We start from the raw sequence: 24,455 nt of genomic DNA, 5'->3' as shown, positions 1-24,455 counted from the left end.
TATGGTCCCCTGAGCCTGCCAGGAGCGATTTCTGAGCATAGAGCCAGGAGTGACCCCTGAGCGCTGCCGGGTGTGACCCAAAAACAAAACAAAAAAACAAAAGCAAAACAGAAAGTTACTTAATCCTGATTTATTTCAAGATTTTAATCCAGAGAATAGATAGTTTAAAGGACTGGACGGAATATATTCTAGCATATGGAGGCCCCAGGTTATAAACTCAGCTGAATTTAGCTGAGGTTTCCCCTTAGCTCAGAAGATCCTCTGTCTCACACCTCTTCCCATGCCCCACCTACCCCCAAGAAAGTCTTAATTCACTAAAACCTTTAAATCATTCTTTGACTTTTTTTTCTGCTTTAGAGTTGCTGTTTTAAAACTATATTACTTTAATGTTTTATGCAAAACAATGCACATTTTTTCCTGATGATTGCAGCTATATTTGGTAGTTAATGGTGGCTTTTCTGACTGGGGTGTGTGATTATAGTTACTTGAATGAAACTACTGTTAAACCAGTAAGACTACATGTATTTTCAGGATTGTTGGTAATCTGGGCATATTTTTCCAAAATAACCTTGCCATCCTATGTGACATGGTCCAGTTTGCTCATGTTCATCTCAATGACAGAACCTTGGTGATACATCCAAAGTTGTATGCATTGGAAATGTTTACACTAAGTATTGGCAGGCAAAAAGTGGCTTTCATTTCAGGATGAATTTACTTGGGCGTTTTTAAAAGTGTAAGCCATTGTTAATCTTTCATATTTAAGTGGTTTTCCTGTAAAGCTGTCTCCAAAACAGCAGAGTTAAGTAACCATGCTCTTTCATGCTTTCTTCTTTCTTTTTTATGTTCAAATAACTTGGAGTACTTTTCTCCTGAGCAGGAACTTTGGGCAGGAGGAATGGAGGAACTTCCATTTTCTCACCTTTTCTTTTGTTTAATCATGTGGAAAGTACTTTAGCTCAGGATTATCCTTCTGTTTAGCAGATAGGCAGGTACTGCTCCTTGTGGAGTCTTTTCATTTATCTTTAATTTAGTGTTTTTCTTTTTATGCATCTTAATAGTCTTTAATTTGTATTTTCTCAGCATGGCACTTATAGTAGACCTTAGCCTTTAAACCAAACATCTTTTTTGCTTTCTTTACCTTTCATGAGCTTCCTGACCGTCTTCCTTTCTTTTTCTCCTGGTAATCCAAGCAAAATTCAGAACATTTGCAGTTTAATTCAATATATTCATTTTGTAGCATGGTAACAGCCCCAGGGCTGCCTGGTGCACCTGCCTCAGTGTTAATAAGTTCTGGACTTTGGGCCATCAGAGATCTTTAGGCAACGTCCATGCAACTCAGGACAGGAAAGGGTTGCTTTCCCACAGTTGTTTTTGTTTTTATTTTTTAATTTTGCTTAAAGAAAACGCATCACATGGTTGACATAGTTGACCATAAACCTTTGTTTCCAGTTAAATGAAAGCAGTTATTGGGGAAAAATTAGAAAAAAGAAAAAAGAAGAGAAGAAATTTTTTTAAAAAATAAAGAAAAAGGGGCCGGGAAGGTGGCGCTAGAGGTAAGGTGTCTGCCTTGCAAGCGCTAGCATAGGAAGGACAGCGGTTCGATCCCCCGGCGTCCTTATGGTCGATTTCTGAGCGCATAGCCAGGAGTAACCCCTGAGCGTCAAACAGGTGTGGCCCAAAAACCAAAAAAAAAAGAAAAAGAAAAAGGGGCTGGAGAGATATAATGGAGGCAAGGTGCTTGCCTTGCATGCAGAAGGACGGTGGTTCGAATCTCAGCATCCCGTGTGGCCCTCCGAGCCTGCCAGGAGGGATTTCTGAGCTTAGAGCCAGGGGTGACCCCTGAGTGCTGCTGGATGTGACCCCAAAAAATAAAAATACAGTAGCAAGAATGTTTGTGAAAATTATTGTATCTTCAATGAAGTCATTAGTACAGTGGCAGATGGTTTAGTGAGCTCTTTTTTAATTTTTTTAAAACTTGATTTAAACATTTTGATTTACAAAGTTGTTTATAATACAGTTTCAGGTACTTGACATTTCAACACCAATCCTACCACCGATGTGTCCCTGTTCTGCCAAAGTCTTCAGTTTCCCCCTCCCAGAAGGCACAAAATAATTAACTTTATCATGCTTGTACAACACACACTAAAACCTAAAATTACCCTTGCATTAATCATTTTCTTTATGGTACGGATTGCTATTGAGATGTATGAGGTGGCACATGCATGCTGGCTCTCTGAAGTTGCACAGTATGCTGGCTCTTTGAGGTTACAGACGCATGCTAACTTTGAGGCTGCATACATGTTGGCTCTCTAAGGTGGTATATTTGTCCTGACTCTTTGAAGTTACACATTCATCTGGTTCTCTGAGGCTGCACATGTCTGCTGGTTCTCTGAGGTTACATTCGAGTGCTGACTTAGACTCATACTGGCACTGGAGAGAATTTGAGGAAGATACTACATCTAGCAATGCCAGCTGTGACTTTTTTTGACTATTGAAGTGTGGTGTTTGGTTTTTTTTTTCACTTTAAAGAATATGCATTACATAGTTGACCATAGTACATTTATTTCCAGATAAGTGAAACAGTTATTGGGGAAAAAATTAGAAAGAAAAAATAAGGGGCTGGAGTGATAGTACAGTGGTAGGGCATTTGCCTTGCACACGACTGACCCAGGATGGACTTAGGTTCGATCCCCCGCATCCCATATGGTCCCCCAAGCCAGAAGCGATTTCTGAGCGCATAGCCAGGAGTAACCTCTGAGCATCACCCGGTAACGCTCAGGGGTTACTCCTGGCTATGTGCTCAGAAGTAGCTCCTGGCTTGGGGGACCATATGGGACACCGGGGGATCGAACCTCGGTCCATCCAAGGCTAGCGCAGGCAAGGCAGGCACCTTACCTTTAGCGCCACCGCCCGGCCCCTGATATTAGGAATTTTAGGGGTGGGTGCCCACACTCACTCCAACAAAATGACTAGCTTTCTGCTTTATGCTCTTTCATGGTTTGTTTTCTTTTTGTTCAAGGAAAGAGTGAGCCTGTGGAGCTGGCCCAGTTCTAACATGGTCACTACATTGCTAGGCTTTCTGGAAGAATGAAGATATGGGACTGGGGTTGGGGGAAAGGGTGCCTGCACTCACTCCAAAAATATCACTCCTGGTTATATCACCTCCAAAACCAGCATAACTGAGGTGTAGTCAGATTTCTGTCCCCAGGGGGAACCTTAGAGAGTCAATGATGAGGCAGGACCATAGGAAAAACAGTGATTCTGGGTGCTGGACATAGCAGGCATGGAGGCGTGGCCTGCCCTCTCTTACCAAGATGGCCTGCTTTGTGCTTAGTAGGCCCATGTACCATTGATTTATCACCACTTGGTTTACATCTCATTTGAGAAGTCTATGAAGCTGACCTAGTTCAAATATGGTGAATGCCTTTTCTAAAATAATTATTTTTTTAATTTAAAGTTTTGTGAATTTTTTTGTGTGTGTGGGGTCATACCTGGTGGCGCTCAGGGGTTACTCCGGGCTCTGCACTCAGAAGTCACTCCTGTCAGGTTCGGGGAATGCCTGGATTCGAACCAAGGTCCGACCTGTGCAAGGCAAATGCCTTATACCGTTGCTATCACTCCGGCCCCAAGTTTTGTGATTTTTGTTTTGTTTTTCGGCAACACCCGGTGACACTTGGGTTACTCCTTGCTATGGGCTCAGAAATCACTCCTGGATTGGGGGACCATATGGGACTCCGGGGGATTGAACAAGGCAGATGCCTTACTGCTCCACGCCACCGCTCTGGCCCCAAATTTTATGATTTTTAAAAGTATTCACAATTAAACTGGTTTTTGGCCAATGTGTGGGCCTCTTATTTCTCATTTTTCCTAGTACAGAAATTTTCTGGGCAATAAAGCATATCTTTAATGTAGAAACTTTTAACTTGTATGTGTAAATTGTTTAAGAAGCTAACACAGGGGCCAGAGAGATAGCATGGAGGTGTAGGGCATTTGCCTTGCAAGCAAAAGGATGGTGGTTCGAATCCGAGCATCTCATATGGTCCCCCGAGCCTGCCAGGAGCGATTTCTGAGCGTAGACAGGAGTAACCCCTGAACGCTGCTGCTGGGTGTGACCCAAAACCAAAACCAAAACCAAAAAAAAAAAGCTAACACAAAAATAACTATATATATGAGTATGTATGCAGCATACTGATAAACTTGAGAATTGTGCCTACCTGTCCACCATCCCTCACTGTCACTCATTCAACTCACTTTTTCTTTTCAGAACAACACCTTAGTAAATGTGTAAATGCTGGGGTTTTATTTTTGTTGTTGTTTGTTTTTTTATCTCCTTCATTTCTTGGGGGAATGGGGAATTTGGTTTGATCTTTGAGCCACACCTGTTGTAGCTCAGGGGGTTTTGCAGTGTGTACAATCAAACCTGGGCCTTGAAACAAATCCTCTTGCTTGTAAAGCATATGCTCCAGCCCATTTTCCTTTTTTAGTTACTTTTAACTGCCTGACACATTAATTTCACCATTATTGGAAACTCAAAGGTAAATTGACCTGTCTCAGTGCCTGAGTAATAACACAGCTGATAGGGCTGTTGCCTTGCATGCAACTGATCAGGGTTTGATCCCCAGTACCTCTAAGCCCAATGAACAGTCATAAACACTGCCAGTGTGGTCGAACAAACAAATTAATTAATCTCTGTTTTTAAAAGACCTGCTTATTTCAATCAGTGACACAGAATTATTTTGTTATTGTTGTTTACATAAGGCATTTCCTTTCAGTCAATAAGATTTTTTTTTTTTTTTGCTTCTGAGGAATGTAAAAAAGGGTTATCTACTGAAATGACTAGGTTGGCTTGTATTTTGTTTTTTTATATGTAAAATAATATCTTACAGTTCTGGGTATTTTTTTCTGGAGGGGGTCAACCCGGCAGCGTTCAGGGGTTACTCCTGGCTCTACGCTCACTCCTGGCAGGCTCTGGGGATCATATGGGATGCCAGATTTGAACCACCATCCTTCTGCATGCTAGGCAAATGCCCTACCTCCCTGTTACCGCTCCTGCCCCCTGTTCTGGGTATTTTTTTAAATATCATTGGGAAAAGCAAACATAAACATCCTCTTATAATTTATCCTATAGGAAAATATCTTTTTAAAGAGAAATGAAGAAGAAAACAGTATATACGATAAGCATGGAAGATCAGGAGTATGAAGATATGGAAGGTAACTTCATTTATGTTGTTTGTACATTAAACACAAACTTCCGTTATTTCCAAAATACACAAAGGTTTTATTTTCATTCATTATTGATGCTCTTAAATTCTGAAGTAAATGGAAGTGCATGATTTATTTATCTTTTATATGTCTTATTTCTTGTTGTTCTAAGTTTTCTTAATTTTTGCACTATACTGTTAGGGTGTACAAACTTCTTGTTTTGTTGTTGTTTAAATAGTATTGGATACTTTTTTTGGCTTCTCACTGTCAAGAATAGAAGAGCCCAATTACTAATACTCTTAATGTCCTACTATCCTCAATGTATAGGTTATCCCCATAACTTTTATATTTTTTTTTCTCTCAAACACTGCATTAGAGTGTTGTGTTTTTTTTTTTTTTTTGTTTTGTTTTGTTTTTGATTTTTGGGCCACACCTGGCGGTGCTCAGGGGTTACAATCCTGGCTGTCTGCTCAGAAATAGCTCCTGCCAGGCATGGGGGACCATATGGGACACCGGGATTTGAACCCAACCCCCTTTGGTCCTGAATCAGCTGCTTGTAAGGCAAACGCCCGCTGTGCTATCTCTCTGGGCCCTAGAGTGTTTTTTTTTTAAGGTTACATTTTGTTCTTCCTCATTACTTTTTTTTTCTTTCTCTTCCCTCATTATTTTTTAAAATTCCCTCTCTACCCACCTCCCCTTAAGTTCTTTTAGTGAAAGCTTATTGGTAAATTCTTTTTGTAGTCTATCCTTTTTAGAACTTTGGAGAAATAAACAAAAATATGGATTTTTTTTCTGGTTATTATTTGCTTTAATCACTGTCTAAACTAAATTATATTTTTTCTGGATTTTTATTTAGTGTCATATTTAGTTCTGGACGTTTTTAAATCTCTTTCTCACAGTTTACATTTTTACATTTCACAGTTTTTATTTTTACTTTTTCAAGCATCCAGATAGTTTCTTCAAGTCTCCTAATTCAAACTTTTTTATCTAATATTTCTGTTTAATATTTGAAAATTCTGACATTTGAAGTCATTGAATAATCAACAAGTTAATTTGAAGAGAATATATTTGAAGTAAATATATAATTTAAAGTAAATATAAAATGCAAAAAATAAGTAAATCTTAATTTTGTTTTTGGATCACACACAATATTTTCAGGGTTTACTTGTCAGGATTACAACTGACAAGACTTGGGAAAACATATGGGGTGCCCTTGTTTGAACCTAGGTGCTAAATAAGCAAGTGCCTTATATTTCCATTCCAGTTTTTGCTGATTTTTTTAAATCACTTTATTTTCTTAGGTTTGGTTATGTTAGATTCTGAGATTATGAGATACTATTTGATCAATTTATTCTGTTAGATTCTAAAGTACCTAAATTAAGGATGTGCTCCACCAGAGGGATTATTTCAGTTTTTCTTAACAAATGCTTGGGTCACTGAGGCTCTTGTTTATTATCGGAATCTCTTCAAAATTGGTTTCTCTACCTGGGGTAGAACTAAGGGTTAATCTTCAGGCCAGATCACTATATTGATATACACAGGTAGTTTGGTATATGCTTCTCACATGTTATCTCTTTTATGTTGAATTTTGATTTTTTACTAACTTATAAGTCAGCAATTTTGTGGTAGATTAGTACAAACCCAGAGGGAAATGAGCAGTATCCAGCTTACAAATGTACATATATGTTTATTTCACAGGTTCCCTTTTAGGAATTTTCCCTAAAGATAGACATTACTAAAATGTGAAATGACAATATTTTCCATTGCAGTATTGTTTGTATTAACTAAAGATTAAGAATAAGTGATGCAAGGGGTAAGGCATCATCTGCCTTGCCCTTGCTAGCCTAGGACAGACCGCAGTTACATCCCCCGGTGTTCTATCTGGTTCCCCAAGCCAGGAGTGATTTCCGAGTGCATAGCCAGGAGTAATCCCTGAGCATCACCGGGTGTGGACCAAAACAAAAAAAAAAGGGGGAAAAATAGCGAATAAGATAATATTCCACAGGTTAAAACAAAATATTCCAGAGTGTGTTTCGTGTTCTAGCATTTGTTTGAAGGAAATTTGAATACTACATATTAGTATTTGCTTGTTTATTGCTTGCATTTAAAAAGATTAAGAGCACAGAAGAAACTTAGTGTTGGGTTGAATATGATTGAGGAGGAACTGAATAGAACTTATTAGAACAAATGGATTAGATGTAGATGGTAGATTTACTATCTTATACTTAAAATATTTGAACTTTGTGACTATTTTTAAAATTAATAAAAAATAAGTTACTCTTTAAAATAATAATGAGTAAATGTTGTGGACACAGCTTTGTGTTTGTTGTAGTTAAGATCTAATTGCAATTACTTAGCAAAAAACCTTTTAGAGTATGTATGCTATCATAGTGCCACAAAATATCAGTTGGTCTGGGTATCTTGAATTACGTACATGATTTCTTTATAGACAAAGAAAACAAAGATAACACTACTATCAATGGTCGGTTGTACAACGAAGCTGACAGATGTCCAATATGTCTTAATTGCCTGTTAGAGCAGGAAGTTGGTTTTCCAGAAAGCTGTAATCATGTCTTCTGCATGGCCTGTATTCTTAAATGGTCAGAGGTAAGTCCAATAATAAGTATTAAAAATAAATGTTTTGACTCCTTAGTATAACTTCTTTTCACCTAGTCTAAAGAGTTTATACTGCATTTCATAAATTAATGTGGTTTATTTCCTTGCTTTAGATATTTTCTTATATATAAAATTCAGTCAATATATTTTTTCTAGTTTTGTTTTGGTCAGCCTTTATTGCTTTTAGCTTAAAAATATTAACGTTGAGGGGCTGGAGCAGTAGCGCAAGCTGTAAGGCATCTTGCTTTGCCCATACTAGCCTAGGAGGGACCATGGTTAGATCTCCCAGTGTCCCCCCTATAGTCCCCCAAGCGAGGAGCAATTTCTGAGCGCATAGCCAGGAGTAACTCGTAGCGTTACCAGGTGTGGCCAAAAACCAAAAGAAAAACCAAAAAAATTAACGTTGAGGTATAATCAGTGCAGATGTAATAGCATACTTTTACCTGTATTCTATATTATATAACTTGGCCAACATTTCATATTTTAGGAGGAAAAAATGAATTTAGAATTGTATTTTCTAATTTCCATTTTTAATTTAGTATGAAATAATTTTTGGATAAGTTAGATATATTACTGAAGTTAGATAGAAAGTGATTAAGAAACTGAACATTTTGAACTTTGTCAAGTTGATTCAATGTGGGCTCTAAATAGTATTAGAGTTTGAATATTCCTTTCAATCCCCATTGTATATTGTAAAATAAAATACATTATCATATTTATTAATTGTGCTATGTTTTCTTGATAGATTATGAAATGAATTAAGTAGTTAAATTTCAAAATATTTTTAAAATTAGCAACATTCAGATTTCCCTAAGCACTATAGAATTAATTTCTGTTTCATTTGAGGGTTCTGGATTCTGTGATTTGCTTAATATTTTCATAACAAATGTGAAAAGGATGGGGCTGAAGAAATAGGACAGCAGCTAGGGCACTTGCCATGCATGTGGTCAATCTGGGTTCAATTATGTGCACTCCATATGGACCTCTGAGCACTGCCCGGAGTAACCTCTGAGCACTGCCAGATGAGCAAAAAAAACAAAAGTATAAAACAATGAAAAGTAAAACAACTTTATCCGGTTTCCGGATAAATTCTGGAAAGATAGAAAAAAGATTTGTTGCACTGATTGAGTTTATAATATTTCAATTAGAAACAGTTTTGATTAGTACAAGTTGTATTTGTTTTGGCAAGAATATACTAAACAGAAGGTAAAGTGTATCCTGGAGCAAAAGTATTGAGTTTTGTTGTATTAATCTTATTATAAATATTTGTATGTTTGCTGGAACATTGATTATTGAATGCATATTTTTCTTTGTCGCCCAACTAAAGCTTTTCTGTGTGTTGAATTGGATACATGTGGTTTGTTTTATTCTTGGTAAAGAAACAAATTACGCATGTGTTCAAACTATTTGAGAGTGCTTAAATGTTTTATTTAACAAGTTAAGTTGAAAATACTTGTGGAACTTTACTTGTGGGTTCTGGAGATCAAACCTTAGTTGACCACATACAAGACAAGTGCCTTCCCTGCTGTACTCTGTTCCCCCTTTCTATTTTTAGAGTGGCATGAAGTTTATATGGTTTTCAGAATTAATGAAAGAGAAGATTATAGTCATAATCTGCTAATTATCCAGGACCTGTGCTAAGGCTTTCTTTAAATTCATTCATTTGGATCAGTTTATATTTTTTATATTCAATTGCAAGGATTTTTAAATTATAATTTTTTACTAAATATAAACCTCAAGGAATAACTTGAAATTAAAATAATTGTTCTCAAAATTAATTTGGTATAAATCTTATTTATGTTCACCTCTAATAGATCACAGACAGAGCCAGATTAAGTGAGCCTGAGAACCACATGGTCAGGAGGTAAGAGCAGATAATAGTGTTCGCCTTGTGAATCACTGTCAGGAGTGAACCCTGAGTGCAGAGCCTGGATAAGCTCCTGAGTACTGCTGAGGTATAGCCCCAAAATATAATTGCAGGGTGCCTTGAATGATAGAATGTGTAGAGTGCTTGCCTTGTTTATAGAACGATCTATTCTATATGGTTCCCCTTAGACCCACCAGAAGTTATTCGAGTGAAGAGCTAGGAGTAAGCCCTGACCATAGCTCTAAGCATAGTAGGGTGTGACTCAAAAGCCTAGTTTGGAGAGTCAAACTGGAGATACACTTCATCAGGTAAGGCACTTGCTTGCCTTATTTATGCTGGGCCTACCTGGGTTTGATTTCCCAGCACTACATATTATCCCCAGAGTATCTCCAGAAGTGATTTCTTGAGCACCATACAGAAGCAGGAGTAATCTCTAAGCACTGCTGGTGTGACCTCAAATAGAAATAGTATAGGGAATTGGAAATAATTCTAAACATTGAAGCTAAAAGCATGTTCTTTAAAGGGACATTTGATTAGAGGTTCATAATACCCTTTTGCTTCTTTTTCTTATCTTTTAAATATATTTTCTTTATTAACATTAGATTTTTAGTGTTTATTTACTTTAAACAAATTTTTTTCCTCAGTTTATCTCAGTCCTCAAGTAAATAGCGTCAATTTGGGAAAAGATATTAATGAAATAAAAATTGGACAAATTGCAAAGATATTTTTTCTTTCATGAGACTAAAATGAGTTTTTACTGTGGTGGCATCTAGTTCTTGAAGAAGTGAAACACTGTTCAGTGTAGACAGGAGTGGCGTGTATTTTTTAATTAATAACACATTACTCCCCCTAAATAAAAAAATGTCAGGTTAATGTATATCTTGATTACTTTTATGCTTTATTTTTAAACTAAACTAAACTTATTACATAGGTCATTAAACAGTAAAATATCTGTGGAGAAATACCAACACTGGTCCTGTTTTTATAATTCATATATAATTACCAAATACAGTTTGTCACTAACTACCACCTGTTGATTACTTGATTCAGGGCTTTTTATATCTTTCTTAAAAAGTGATGGCCTGAGCACAGCCAGATATGGTCTGAAAATAAACTAAAGAAAGAGGGTTGGTTGTAAAGTTTCTAGTTTTAACTACCCCCCATCCCCCAATTTGAATTTGTGATTTTAATCCTTTGGTTAACAATGAGTGAAACTCATAAACTTAAAACATTTGTAATTGATTTTTATTTAGATTGTATTTTTACAACAGGCAAATTAATTTGTATTTCTTTGTTGCCTAGTTTTAAGAGAATTTGTAAAATTGATATATACAAACAGTTTACACAATTTTGTTTTTTAATGTATCTTAAAAAACATGAAAAGAAAAATGTGTTTTTTTCCATATTTGGTGTTAATTTTATTACTGCCAACCATTTTCCTTTAGGAGTAGTTAGATAAAATGCCCTTTTTTTGGTGTTAATTTCATTGCTGATAGCCATTGTTCTTTAGGAATATATTCTTGAAAACTGTTAAAAGGACCACAGTTCCAATAATCTGAACCAACAAAGTTTCTTGAACTGAGTAAATGTGATAGGAAAAATGTAGTCTGATTACAGGTGAGCACTTTCTTCAGACATTTAATAGGTCCTGATGAATAAATAGATTTAAATAAGATCAGTTTCTAATTATATACATTCCTACATCATTTTTTTTTTTTTTTTTTTTTTTTTTGGTTTTTGGGCCACACCCGGCGATGCTCAGGGGTTACTCCTGGCTGACTGCTCAGAAATAACTCCTGGCAGGCACGGGGGACCATATGGGACACCGGGATTCGAACCAACCACCTTTGGTCCTGGATCGGCTGCTTGCAAGGCAAACACCGCTGTGCTATCTCTCCGGGCCCATCCTACATCATTTTTATGTAATATTACTGATGTCCTCTCTTTGTTAATGGGAAAGTAGATATTGCTGGGAGTCCCATGAACAGGCAAACAAACCTACCTATAATCATAGGTATGGAGATTTAGTGTTTAAGCACTTATCTTTAACACTTGCTTCTCTCTCTCTAGGAGGGGCTATCTGTAGGCAGCCTATGTGATTGAGGATAGAGCAGCAACAGGAAGCAAGAAATATTAGAAATCAAGAATCCTGAATTTCCAAATAAGGAAAGTTTTCCGTTCTTACATTTAAAGTGGGTTTGTTTGGGCTGGGAATTTACAACGCTTCAGAATATAGGGTATGTTTTACTGAAATCATCAGGAAGATTTTTTTTTTCTATCACAGTTGTATAGTGATAATGGAGCAGATCGATTATGAAACTAAATTTTAATAAGTTAAAATTTTAAATAGAAACAAAAATTATTGATTTAAGTAGGTGAGTTATTGAAGCACTTTGTGGTCTTATAAGGCATGAATATGATGAATAATTGAGGGGTATTTTGTTTAATATGGGAAAAATTTTGGTCTTTTCATTTAAAATTTAAAAACATGTTTTTAAGTAGAATATACTTTTTATTTTTCGGTGTTTATTTATGGGGTCACAAATGGCAGAGCTCAGGGGTTACTCCTGGCTCTGCACTCAGAAATTGCTCCTGGTAGGTTCGAGGGACCGTATGGGATGCCAGAGATTGAACCCGGTTTGGCCGCATACAAGACAAGTGCCCTACCTGCTATGCTATTGCTCCGCTCTCTATTTCTACATTTTAAAAAAATATGCACATATTTGGTTTGGAGGTTGCACCAGTGATGATCAGACTTACTTCTGGCTTTGTGATTAGGATCACAGCACTTTTCCTGGTGTGGTTCGGCGGAATATAAGGGATGCTAGAGATCAAATCTGGAGTTAGTTATAGGTAAGGCAGTGTCCTACCTGCTATACTACTACTCCAGCCTATGAAATAAGAATTATTTTAGACTATACAACTGGAGTGAAATTATTTACTGACACAAACTCTAAAAGCTAGGATTAAAATTTTTTTTTTTTTTATATTTTCTGAAAGTGTATCTGCTGGACAAAGGGGAAAAGTGTATTTATCAGGACCTTAAAATTAGGTCAGTTCAGCCATTTTGTAAAACCCATGTGCAAAACTTTTCTGTTAAAGCTATTATGAGCAATTATATCTTTTAGCTCTATTAAGATGCTTCTTTGAACCCTGAGTACTTTTCTTATTAATACACATTAACAAATGACATTCAAGATAATCTGTTTTGACTTCTTAGTGTTACTGGTTAGTCATTTGAAGTATGCTTTGAAAACTTCATACAGAATAAATGCATTTCTTTTTTGTTTCTCCTTTGAAATGCTTTGCAAAATTGTCTTAATATAAATGGGCATCATATCTCAGTAGCCACAGCAAAAGTATTTTGTCTACTGTTTGTAGCTGGTGTTCTGATGTTTTCCCTAACTAGGAGGACTGCTTGTCTTTTTTGGGGGGTGGGGGGTTTTGGGTCTCACCCAGCAGTACTCAGAGGTTACTCTGGCTCAACTCTCAGAAATTGCTCCTGGCAGGCTTGGGGACCATATGGATGCCGGATTTGAACCACCAACCTTCTGCATGCAAGGCAAATGCTTTACCTCCATGCTATCTCTCCGGCCCTGACTGCTTGTCTTTAAGACAATTTTCTGAAAGCTGAGCATGAGCCAAAGAAAATTTGCTTATTTCTAGTGTTTACTAGAATGTCTTTAGGAAGGATAGAATGTCTACAGAATGTTATACTTGATAGTAGCTTTCTGATTACTGCTATTACTGTTCTGTTTTGGTTTTGCTTTTATAATCACAGTAGTTCCTTTTTCAAGTGAAATTTTATGCAAATTCATGACAATTATTAAGGAATAAAAAACCAAACACAGTTTTCAATCAAAATTTTGTTTTTTTGGAAATAGATCAAAATGGAATCTCTCAGGTCAAAATTCTTGTCAATTGGCATTTTTAAAGGAAAGAATGCCATTTAACTTACTTTGGCAGGTAGTTTAATAAAGAAAATCTGATTGTGTAAGTTGAGCATCCAGTAAATAAATACAGTTAATTTCTTGGAATTGTAGTAAATATTACAGCTGATACAGTGAAACAAAATATATCTGTATCCACTTATGTTATGAACTTTGCAAACTCAAGCAAAAAAAGTTGGATTCAATTTCTATTATATATTTGCATGGAGTATATATGTTATCCATAAACACATTTTATTGCAGGTTAATGAGCTAAACTGCTTATTGTTAGTACAATGAAGTTATTGATGTTTAAAAGACTTTTCACAATAGTATATATCACAAACTCTTAAGATTATGTTTGTTTTTATTTGAGGCATACACCTGGTAGTGCTGATAGTTTACTCCCAACTTAGTGCTTAGGGATCACTCCTGGCAACCCTCAGAGAACCATACATCATACCGGTGATTGAACCACCTGAGTCTACTGTTTGCAAGGCAAGAGCATTTTATCTCTCCATAGCATCCGATTATGAATTCCTTTAATTTTTGTAGGAACCTCAGAGATGAGTTCTTTGTGATTTGTCACAAATGAGGTACTAAAGACAGGAATCTACATTTACATGGAAGAACAAAGTCTGAATGTGGACAGTAAGGAACCAGAGAGATAGTATAGTAGGAAAATGCAGTTGGTTTATATTCAGTTGACCCAAGTGAATCTCAGCACCAATATGGACCTCCCTAAGCATCAACAGGAGTGATCATTGAGAACAGAGCTAGAAATAATTCCTGAGCACTGTCTGGTATTACACCCTTCACCCTATAAAGAAAGTAAGTAAATCTAAATTCTCAATATAATTTAGGTATTTTTTAAGTATTGAAGAAAAAAGTATTTGTTTACAAAAGTTTATCAGATTTTACCTTTAATAAGTAAATATTAAATTTTGAAACTTTGATAAAACCAAATACCTGAAAGCTTTCACTTTATGGAAGGGCTAGAGAGATGTGCTTAAGATACTTAACACCAGGGCTTAAGGCAGGGTTCTCAAACTCAGTTTACCTGGGGGCCACAGGAGGCAAAGTCGGGCTGAGGCAGGGCCGCTTAGGGATTTCGCTTACCGAATAGTCTCAAAGAATCGCATTAATAAGAAAAAAAATTGCATTAAACATTTGCATACCCCGAACGGAATTGCTCGGGGTATGCGAATGTTTAATGCGATTTTTTTTTCTTACTAATGCGATTTTTTTTGCGAATAATCGCGAATACTGCAATATTTGAAGGCCGGCCACGGGCCACAAAATGTTGTACGGAGGGCCGCAAATGGCCCGTGGGCCGCGAGTTTGAGACCCCTGGCTTAAGGTGTTTTTCCTTACCTTCTACATAGCCAATCTTGGTTCTATCACAGAACCACATGTGGTTTCTCAGCACCAACAGAATTACCGTAAATACTGATTGCCACAGTGTGTAATCAAAAACAAAAACGAACAAAAATGAGTGCTAGAGAGAGTAGAGGGGTTAAATTAAAGGTGCTTGCCTTGAATTCTTCCAAATATGGTTTAAATTTTCAGGTGTTGACCCTCAAATCAAATATTATCCTAAACTAAATAAAAATACCGTATTTGCCAGCATATAAGACAACCCTTCAATCCATGAAAAACTTCCTAAAAGTCGGGAGTCATATTATCTGCTGGTATACAGCATGCTAAAACTTGTTCCAGCTTCAGGGACGAGTGATCCGCACCCCTCTTACTTTTACGAAGTAACTTACTTTTAAGACTTTTAGGAAGTTTTTCATGGGTTGAAGGGTCATCTTATATGCCGGCAAATACGTTAGTTAAGAAACTTCATACAACAAATGCTGATGATAAATCATATAGATTTTAAATCTATGTGGATAAATCATACAGACTTTATCCAGTTCCCTGAACTAGAATACCTATTTGCAGTGCATTATTTTAAAGAGGGCTGGGACCAGAGTTATAGAACTTCAGGTTCTATCATTTGCCTTGTTTGCAATCAACACAGATTTGATCTTTGGCATCACATTACGGTCCCCTCCCCTCAAATAAGACCCATCACCAGGAGTGGAGATCCCTGAGTGCGGAGCTAGGAGGAAGCCCTGAGTAGTGCCAGGTGTGGTCCAAACAAAAAATTAAAAATAAAATGTAGTGGTTGGGGCTTTCTATCTATATGGGGAGTACCATAACATCTTTTATGTTAATGCCATAACATAATAATAAGATGATAAAAAGAGTAGCAAAAAAAATAATGGTATTAGATTAGGATAGTTTAGCTTTATAGTAGCAAAATTTCTTAAGTTGAAGGTTTCTGTAGGGAAAATAATAGAATATAAAATGCATAAAACTTGGAAAAGCTGAGCTGGCTTTTACCAGTATGAACCAACTCAATTTAGAATGGTGAAATTCTAATTCACATGTGAAAATGTACTTTATCAAGACTTACTTATAGGAAAGGAGAAATCACTTTAGTGGAGTAGTGAAAAAGTAACTATATTTTGGCTGCTCCCTAAATGATTCAAGATATTTATGAAAATATGCATGATGGATGGCTACACACATTTAGACCTACCTGTATCGGTGTACAGGCATATATTGATATGTGTCATGGTGAAAAAAGGTAGACATCAACTTCTTTCCATTAAGGAATATTTCAGGATTTCATTACGGTTTTATATATTTTTAAGACTTGTTGTTTAAATCCCATTTTGCTTTTTATTTCCATAGGCTACATAGAAGAATCCCTCTATTCTAGTAGACAGCATATTCTGCCTTTATTTAAGTAATATAAATTAATTTCTATCCAAAATTATTAGTATTTTCAGGTAAGCTCTTGTATTTTTAGTTAATACTTATTAATTATACAGTATAGAAAATATATTTACTTCACACTTTGATTCTTAAAGTTAGAGTGGTGATCAGAGGCAATTTTTCTAAAACTGCAATTTGTAAAGACTAGTAGAGTCTTGAGTAGAGGTCAGAGTGATAATACAATAGGTAATAGGGTTCTTGCCTTGCATGCAACTGACCTATATTCAATCCCCAGCATCCCATATGGTCCCCCAAGCACTGGCGGGATAATTCCTGAGCACAGAGCCAGGAGTAATACCCATGCACTGCAGGTGTGGGACAAAACAAAACAAAAAAGTTAAGCAAGGCTGAAATGTTAGTACAATGAATAGAAGGGCACTTGCCTTGCATGTGGCCAACCTAAGTTCAATTCTACATACTCTTTATGGTCTGGATTAATTCCTGAGCCCTGAACACAAAGTCAGGAGTAATTCCAAAGCATTTCCAGGTGTAGTCCAAAAATAACAAAAATAAGACAAAGGACAATTTAAAGACAATGAAAAGACAACTTAAGGGGCCGGAGAGTTTGCACAGTGGTAGGGCGTTTGCCTTGCACGCAGTCAATCCAGGATGGACTGTTTTGAATCCCTGCATTTCATGTGGTCCCTCATGCTTTCCAGGAGTGAGTTCTGAGCTCAGAATCAGGTGTGCCCTCCCCAAGACAATTAGGAACTTTGATTAGCTCTTAAAATATGAAAATATTCTCAATATTTAAAAGAAGGAAATGCAAATTAAAACACTATTAGAGTGCTGGAGAGATAGCTCAACAAAATATCATGCAGCAGGCACGATATTTTATCATATCTTTATAAATATCTCTTAAACTTGCAAGGTTCTCAACACCGGCAGGTACTTTACCCCCTCCCCCCCCCCCCACACACACACAAACCATTATATCATACTGTGCTGGTAAGAGTGAGCATTTCTGAAAAAGTTATATGAACCAATCTTAAGAAACATTAAGGAAAACTCAAAATATTTTAGAATATATGAGTTGTAATTTATGTGAAGAATGTAATGCATATATATATATATGTATATGTATGTATGTACATTGCTTTGTGATATGGAGGAGAGGGCATACCTGACAGTGTGAAAGAGCCATTCTTGGCCCTTTACTGGGCTTTGGTTTTGGTAGTGCTTGGGTGTCCTTGTGACAAGAGAGTCACTGAGGTTGGCCGCATGCTAGGCACAGCCTTTATAGCTATACTATTCATCCAGCCTACTATAGGAATTGAATAACTCACAAAAGAATATGTAAGAAACTACTTCTGCAGGTCCAGAGCGATAGTACAGGGGTAGGATGCTTGCATATGTTCAACTTGGGTAGATAGCTGGCACAACATAGGGTTTCCTGTTCACTGCCAGGAGTGATCCCTGAGCGCGCAGATACAAATATGCCCTGAGCATAGAAGAGGGATGGAAAAATCAATCTCTCTTTCTCTCTGCCCCCCTCATTGAAAACAAGGCCTCAATACATGCAGGACTATTGCTTTATTTTATATTTAAGGTTTTTTGTTGTGCTGGTATAAATTTCTATTCAAAATAATTATGGGATGGGAAGATGTGATCCAGGGGTGAGGCTCATGCCTTGCCTATGACTGAAGTCTTGGTTTCTTCCCCAGCACTGCATGTGATTCCTTAGCACAGTTGGATATGACCTGAATTCCTCTCAGAAATAAAATAAAACAATATTTATAATTTGGGGGAATATTATGGCATAGTCTTTAGGGGCTGGTCTAAGCCATTCACTTAATAGTTGATCTAAAGCTGCCCCAGTGCTTTATTTATTTTATTATATATTTATTTTTTGGGTTTTGGATCACACCCGGTGGCTCTCAGGGGTTACTCCTGGCTCTGTGCTCAGAAATCCCTCCTGGCAGGCGTGGGGGACCATATGGGATGCTGGGATTTGAACCATCGTCTGTCCTGGATCGCTGCATGCAAAGCAAACACTCTACTGCAGTGCTATCTCACTGGCCCCTGCCCTAGTGTTTTATGTATCTCGGTGTTACTTATTTTAGCCTGGCTCTCCATTTCATTGTATTAATATTTCTCCATTGGTCAGCAGAACATAATAGGTATTATCTTGATACTCTTTTTTTGTATTCTATATATCCAATAAATGTTGAATAAAACAAGTTTATTAACTGTGACATAATATAGGTTGATAGTAATGTACCTTTATTTTTTTAAAAAGTCAAAATTTTTTTGTATTTTCTCCTGTTCCAGTGGTAAATCTATGTTAAAGTTTAATATTGTTTTATCCTAAAGAAACATTGGTAAATTTATTGTTTGGTAATCATTTTTAGACCCTGGCCTCATGTCCTATTGACCGAAAACTTTTCAAGCAGTGTTTAAATCAGTGCACTGGAAGGTTGTGTTAAGGTAAGGCTTAACTTTTATTTTTCAACACAAACTGTAAACTTATTCAAGATCTTTAATGCTTAGATTGCTGATTTGAGTATATATATATATATATATTCATAAATAAATTCTTTAATTGAATCACCATGAGATACATAGTAACAGAGTTGTTGATGATTGAGTTTCAGTCATACAATCCATTCATCAGTGCATATTTCCCACCACCTATATCCCCAGTTTTTTCTTCTTCCCTCCCCCATATCCTCTCTCTGCCTACCTCTGTGGCAGAAACTTTTTCTTTTATTCCTATCTCTTTTTCCTTTTAGACATGGGTTTGCAATATGATACTAACTGGGATTATGCAAATCATTTTTATCTCCTTTCAGTACCCAGTTCTTGTCCAGAGTGATCATTCCAACTATCATTGTCATAGTGGTCCTTTCTCTCCCCTAACTGCACTCCCCTGCTATTTATGGCAAGCTTCCTATCATGGACTGGTTCTCCTAAACTTCATCTCTTTTGTTTTTGGATAGTAATACCATAGTATCTTTTTAAAAATACATACATATAAAACCCACAAATGAGTGGATCATTCTTTGTCTTTCTCCTTCTGATTCCTTTCACTCACCATAATATTCATATCATCCATATATAAGCAAATTTTATGACTTTATTTTTTCTAACATCTGCATAGTATTTTAATTGAGTATATTTTAGGTTATTCAAAGTAAGGTTTAATATGTAGTTATCATTCCTTCATATTACAAGCACAGGCTTTTCTACAAGTAGACAGAAATTCTGAATCTTTTTTTTCTTCTTCACACCCTAAAGAGAACATACTCATGGTAGTTCTCATATGATTTTCTACAACATGATTAGAGCTCTGATGGTCTAAAAGAAGTTTCTCTGGGGCCAAAGATACCATACCACAGGTAAGGTGTTTGCCTTTTGTGAAGCCAACTCAAATTCAATACCCACCAGTGCATTTGGTCCTCTGAGCAGTGCCAGGAGTGACTCCTGATGGGGCCGGAGCGATAGCATTTGCCTTGTACGTAGCTGACCTGGAACCGTTTTAGAACTGACCCAGGCTCGATTTCTAGCATCCATTAGAGTCCCAAGAGCCTGCCAGGAGCTATTTCTCAGCACAGAACCAGGAGTTATCCCTGAGTGCTACCAGGTATGGCCCAAACCAAAAATGTAGTAGTAGCAGCAGTAAGTTAATTCTTAACTAAGGAATATGAAAAAAAATCTCTATCAGGTCTATGATAGCACTGCAGTACTAGTGTGAATGTAGTGCTAGCATAAATTACTTTCATGAGATGCACAAACATTACATACAAAATTATATGTATCTTCAATATGATTTTTTATCCATTTGTGTTTTGTTGCTTACAAATAAAAAGGAAAAAAATAGGAGCAATATTTGAGTTAATGAATTTATACAGAGGGGATCAGAACATACAACAGTAGGTAGAATATTTACCTTGCACGTGGTCAGCCCATATTCAATTCTTGCATTCCAAATGGTCCCCTGAATTAACCAAGCTGCTACTACTGAGTATAGAGCCAGGAGTAAGCCCTGAGCACAACTAGGTGTGGTTAAAAGCAAAACAAAACAAATTGTGAAGAGAAAGAGTACAAGTTAAGATTTATGAGACTGAATTCTTGAAAAAGACTAATAAGTTACACATGTGTGTATATTTTACACACACACACACACACACACACACACACACACACAACACACACACACACACATACACACACACACACACACCACACACCGTATTTCCGGCATATAAGACGATCCCCTAATTTTGCAGTTAAAATATCGGTTTAGGCCTATATTCACTGTATCAGACAGAATGTTCCTGTGCTGCAACTGTATGGACCACAGTGAGCCAATCACAACAAGCAAAGGTTCAAAGGTTATACTGTAATAGACTTTCTCTCTGACTCTGGCCAATCTGAGCAGGCTTTTTACAGTGTAGATTCGGGTCCATAGCATTGTCTAATTTACATGAATAAAGAGCCTGCTTGGATTGGCTGAGTTTAGAGAGGCAGTCCGAGCAGCCTTTGCAGTGATTGGTGCAGGATCGAGTTGGAAAATTCGTTTTGTGGCAATATTCAGACAATTTGCGTTTAGCGGCATATTGAAACATTTTTTGGGATATACCTCGCCGTATAAGACGACCCCCGATTTTTGTTTGACTTTTTTTTGTTTCAAAAGTCGTCTTATATGCTGGAAAATACGGTCTATATATAAAATATGAATCCTCATAGACGATGTCATTGATGAGGAAAACCAAACTTGTAACATGACAAGCCTGTGATAATTTGATATATTTGTAGCAGATACTCTAAATGACTAAGGCACAAACAAAACAAATTCAAATAAAATGGGATTTTGTAAAAGATGACTTTGCCTATAATTTTATAGCTGGACATCTTAGACAAGTGATATAAAAATGTGATGTTATGATCAAAACCTTTATGAAATATGGTTTTTGAAAGACTTGTTTCCTCTTTTTCAGAACATATTTGTATTTTAATTTATAATGTTCTTAAGGTTTTTTTTAGCATGAACTTCCAAATATATTTCTGTAAAAATTTGTTATGTTCTTGAAATAAAAATACCTTATTTAATGTATGCTTAAGTTTTGTAAGTCATATTTTATATTTGGTGTCATCACAGTCTTAGTATACCTGTTTCAACTTTACTTCATTTGAATCTTTGATTTATCAGCCTTTTCTTTTTACAACTAAATTTAAAATGATACATCAATCAGTGCTTAATAACTATTAAATTACTTTGTTACTTCCATTTAACATTCATATCTATCATTTTACTAAAATGGACCTTACTAAAAATGTGTTGACCTTAGTTATAATGTCCAAAATAATCTTCTGGCTGAATGCCTACATAATTGGTTTTCTACATGTAAAGCTATTAATACCCTTTGTTTCCTTCGGTGTTCAGGACTCTTCCTTCTCTTATGAATATGTGTGTACATACATATATTTTATTTATTTACTTATTTATTTATTTTTGGTTTTTGGGTCACACCTGACAGCACTTGGGTCACTCCTGGCTCTAGGCTCGGAAATCGCACCTGGCAGACTCAGGAGACCATATAGGATGCCGGGATTCAAACCATCATCCTTCTGCATGCAAGGCAAATGCCCTACTTTGGCCCCTGCATACATATATTTTAAGTACATTTTGCTTTTCTGACTCTTAACAATCTTCTTTGCTGTATCACTACTCTCTGTACAGTTTATTAAATAACACTGAGGTTCTTTAAAGGATCTTTCTTTCAACACATTATGTATACTTTCTTAAATCTTCACAAGTACAGTAGTAATTTAAAATTTACTATCTAGGGGCCAGAGTAATAGTATAGGAAGCAGGGCATTTCCCTTGTATGCGGGCTAATCGAGCTCTATCTATCTCATATGATCCCCTAAGCCTGTCAGGAGTGATCTCTAAATTCAGTACAGATGGATGTGCCCCTCCAAGAAAAATTTACTATCTAGCAATTACTTATAGCTTCTAAAATTGTCCTAGGATTTATATAGCCAAGATCTCTTCCTTTATATCTGGACTTTTTATTTTTCAATTACTTGTTGGACATTTCTATCTAGATTATTTAAGAATCTTAGCATTCAAAAAAAAATTTTTTTTTTAAAGTTTTGGAGGGTACAACTGGTTAGAGCAGCAGGTAGGGCACTTGCTTTACATGCAGTCCAGCCAAGTTCAATTTCTAGCATCCCAAATGGTCCCTCGAATACTTCCAGGAGTGATTCCTGAGTGAGCACCATCAGTTGTGACCTCAAAACCAAAAATAAATAAATTAATTAAAAAGTCATTATTTCTCATTTTGTCCTAGCCTTAATCATGCAAGTGAAAGATATCTAGGAGTTTTTCTATATTTTTAACTTTCTCATCAACAACTGCTTGTGCACAATTTTTAAAATATTCTGCTACTGTCTCTAGGTAGACTCATGCTGCATCTCATTTGGTGTTCCAATAGAAATTGACCACTGTAATTGAGTATTTATTGTAACCATAATAAAAAAGCCAGAGAAATAGTACAGCAAGTAAGATACTTACCTTCCATAAGCCAATCCAGGTTCAAATCTCAGTACCACATATGGTCCCAGGACTGCATATGGTCCCCCAGAATCATCAGGAATGATCCCGGATCACAGAGATAGGAATAAGCCTGGAGCACTTGAAATGTGGCTCACCCAAGGGCTGGAGAGAAAAGATAGCAGAAAGGGCAATTACCTTGCACACAATTGATCTAATTCAGTCCTCAGCATCACATCTTGTCTCCTGTGCACCAGCAGGATTGATTTCTGAGCACAGAGCCAGGAATAAGCCCAGAACATAGCCAAGTGTGACCCCCAAATAAAAACATAAAAGATCATTTTAATCACTTTAATTCCATTTGTTTTGTGATTCACACATCAAATTACTTTTTACACATCAAATTACTTGTTCAAGGCTTTGTAAAATCTGGTCCTAATATGTTACAGCAGTTTCATGTCCTCTTTATTTTTTTTATCTCCATTTACTTTTCACTTTTCTATATTCTTTCCACCATCTAGAATATATTTTCCTTAGAAAAACTTCTGCACATTCTTAAATCCTACCTATAAATCATCTCATAAAAGTAGATGGTTTTGGGGCTGGAGCAGTGGCACAAGCGGTAGGGTGTTTGCCTTGCATGTGCTAACCTAGAAAGAACCACAGTTTGATCCCCTGCCACTCCATATATGGTCTCCCAAGCCAGGGGCGATTTCTGAGCTCATTCATAGCCAGGAGTAACCTCTGATCATCACTGGGTGTGGCCCAAAAGCCAAAAAAAAAAAAAAAAAAAGTAGATGGTTTTGGGGCCTGAGCTATATAGCACAGCAGCAGGGCATTTGCTTTGCATACGGCTGCCCCAGGACGGACCTGAGTTCGATCTCTCACATCCTATAAGGTTCCCCCAAGCCAGGAGCGATTTCTTACCACAAAGCTAGGAATAAACCTGAGCGTCACCAAGTGTGGCCCCCCAAAAAACAATAAAAACAAAACGAAAGTAATGATTTTGAACTATCTTAAACTCATCTTATGGTCTAAGATAGAGCACATTTCTTTCTTTTCTTTTTTTCTGTTTTCAGTGGTTTTTTGGTTTTTGGGTCACACCTGGCTGGGATCGAACCAGGGGTCCGTCCTGTGTTGGCCATGTACAAGGCAAATGTCTTACGCTGTGCTATCACTCCGGGCCTGCACATTTTCTTTCTTAAGGCCTATGAAGTTATGTGAACTGGTTTCTGTACATGACAGAACAGACACATGGCCTTTCTCTCACTGCCTGTGACTTAACTCCTATATGTTGTATGGCTGCAAATAATATTATAAATACCAAATGGCTCTTGGTAGAAGTTTCCCATCTTGTTTTGAATTTATCCCACTCACTAAGCTTATGGTTTGTCAAAATTAAATCAATAAACAACTATATTTTGTCTATACTTCAGACAGTTTTTGTTGCCTTTTTTTTTTATCATTTGATTATATGGAGAGGCAGGCAGGTTTATCATTTGTGGTTCTGGAT

At 36.7% G+C, this 24,455-nt stretch overlaps 1 protein-coding gene across 1 annotated transcript in view; it reads left to right on the top strand.

The window, feature by feature from the left end:
* The window catches only part of SCAF11 (SR-related CTD associated factor 11), an 88,038-nt gene that overhangs the window by 19,762 nt on the left and 43,821 nt on the right, over positions 1–24,455 (top strand). Inside the window, 4 exon segments of the mRNA XM_049783879.1 lie at positions 5,129–5,211; positions 7,652–7,809; positions 18,795–18,841; positions 18,843–18,870. Coding sequence (XP_049639836.1) covers positions 5,151–5,211; positions 7,652–7,809; positions 18,795–18,841; positions 18,843–18,870 — 294 coding nt within the window. The 5' untranslated portion in view covers positions 5,129–5,150.

The sequence above is a fragment of the Suncus etruscus genome, chromosome 11 (genome assembly GCF_024139225.1).
Source record: "Suncus etruscus isolate mSunEtr1 chromosome 11, mSunEtr1.pri.cur, whole genome shotgun sequence".
In the NCBI taxonomy this organism is placed as follows: domain Eukaryota; kingdom Metazoa; phylum Chordata; class Mammalia; order Eulipotyphla; family Soricidae; genus Suncus; species Suncus etruscus.
The sequence above is the reverse complement of the archived record's forward strand: the minus strand, read 5'-3'. Positions and strand labels throughout refer to the sequence as shown.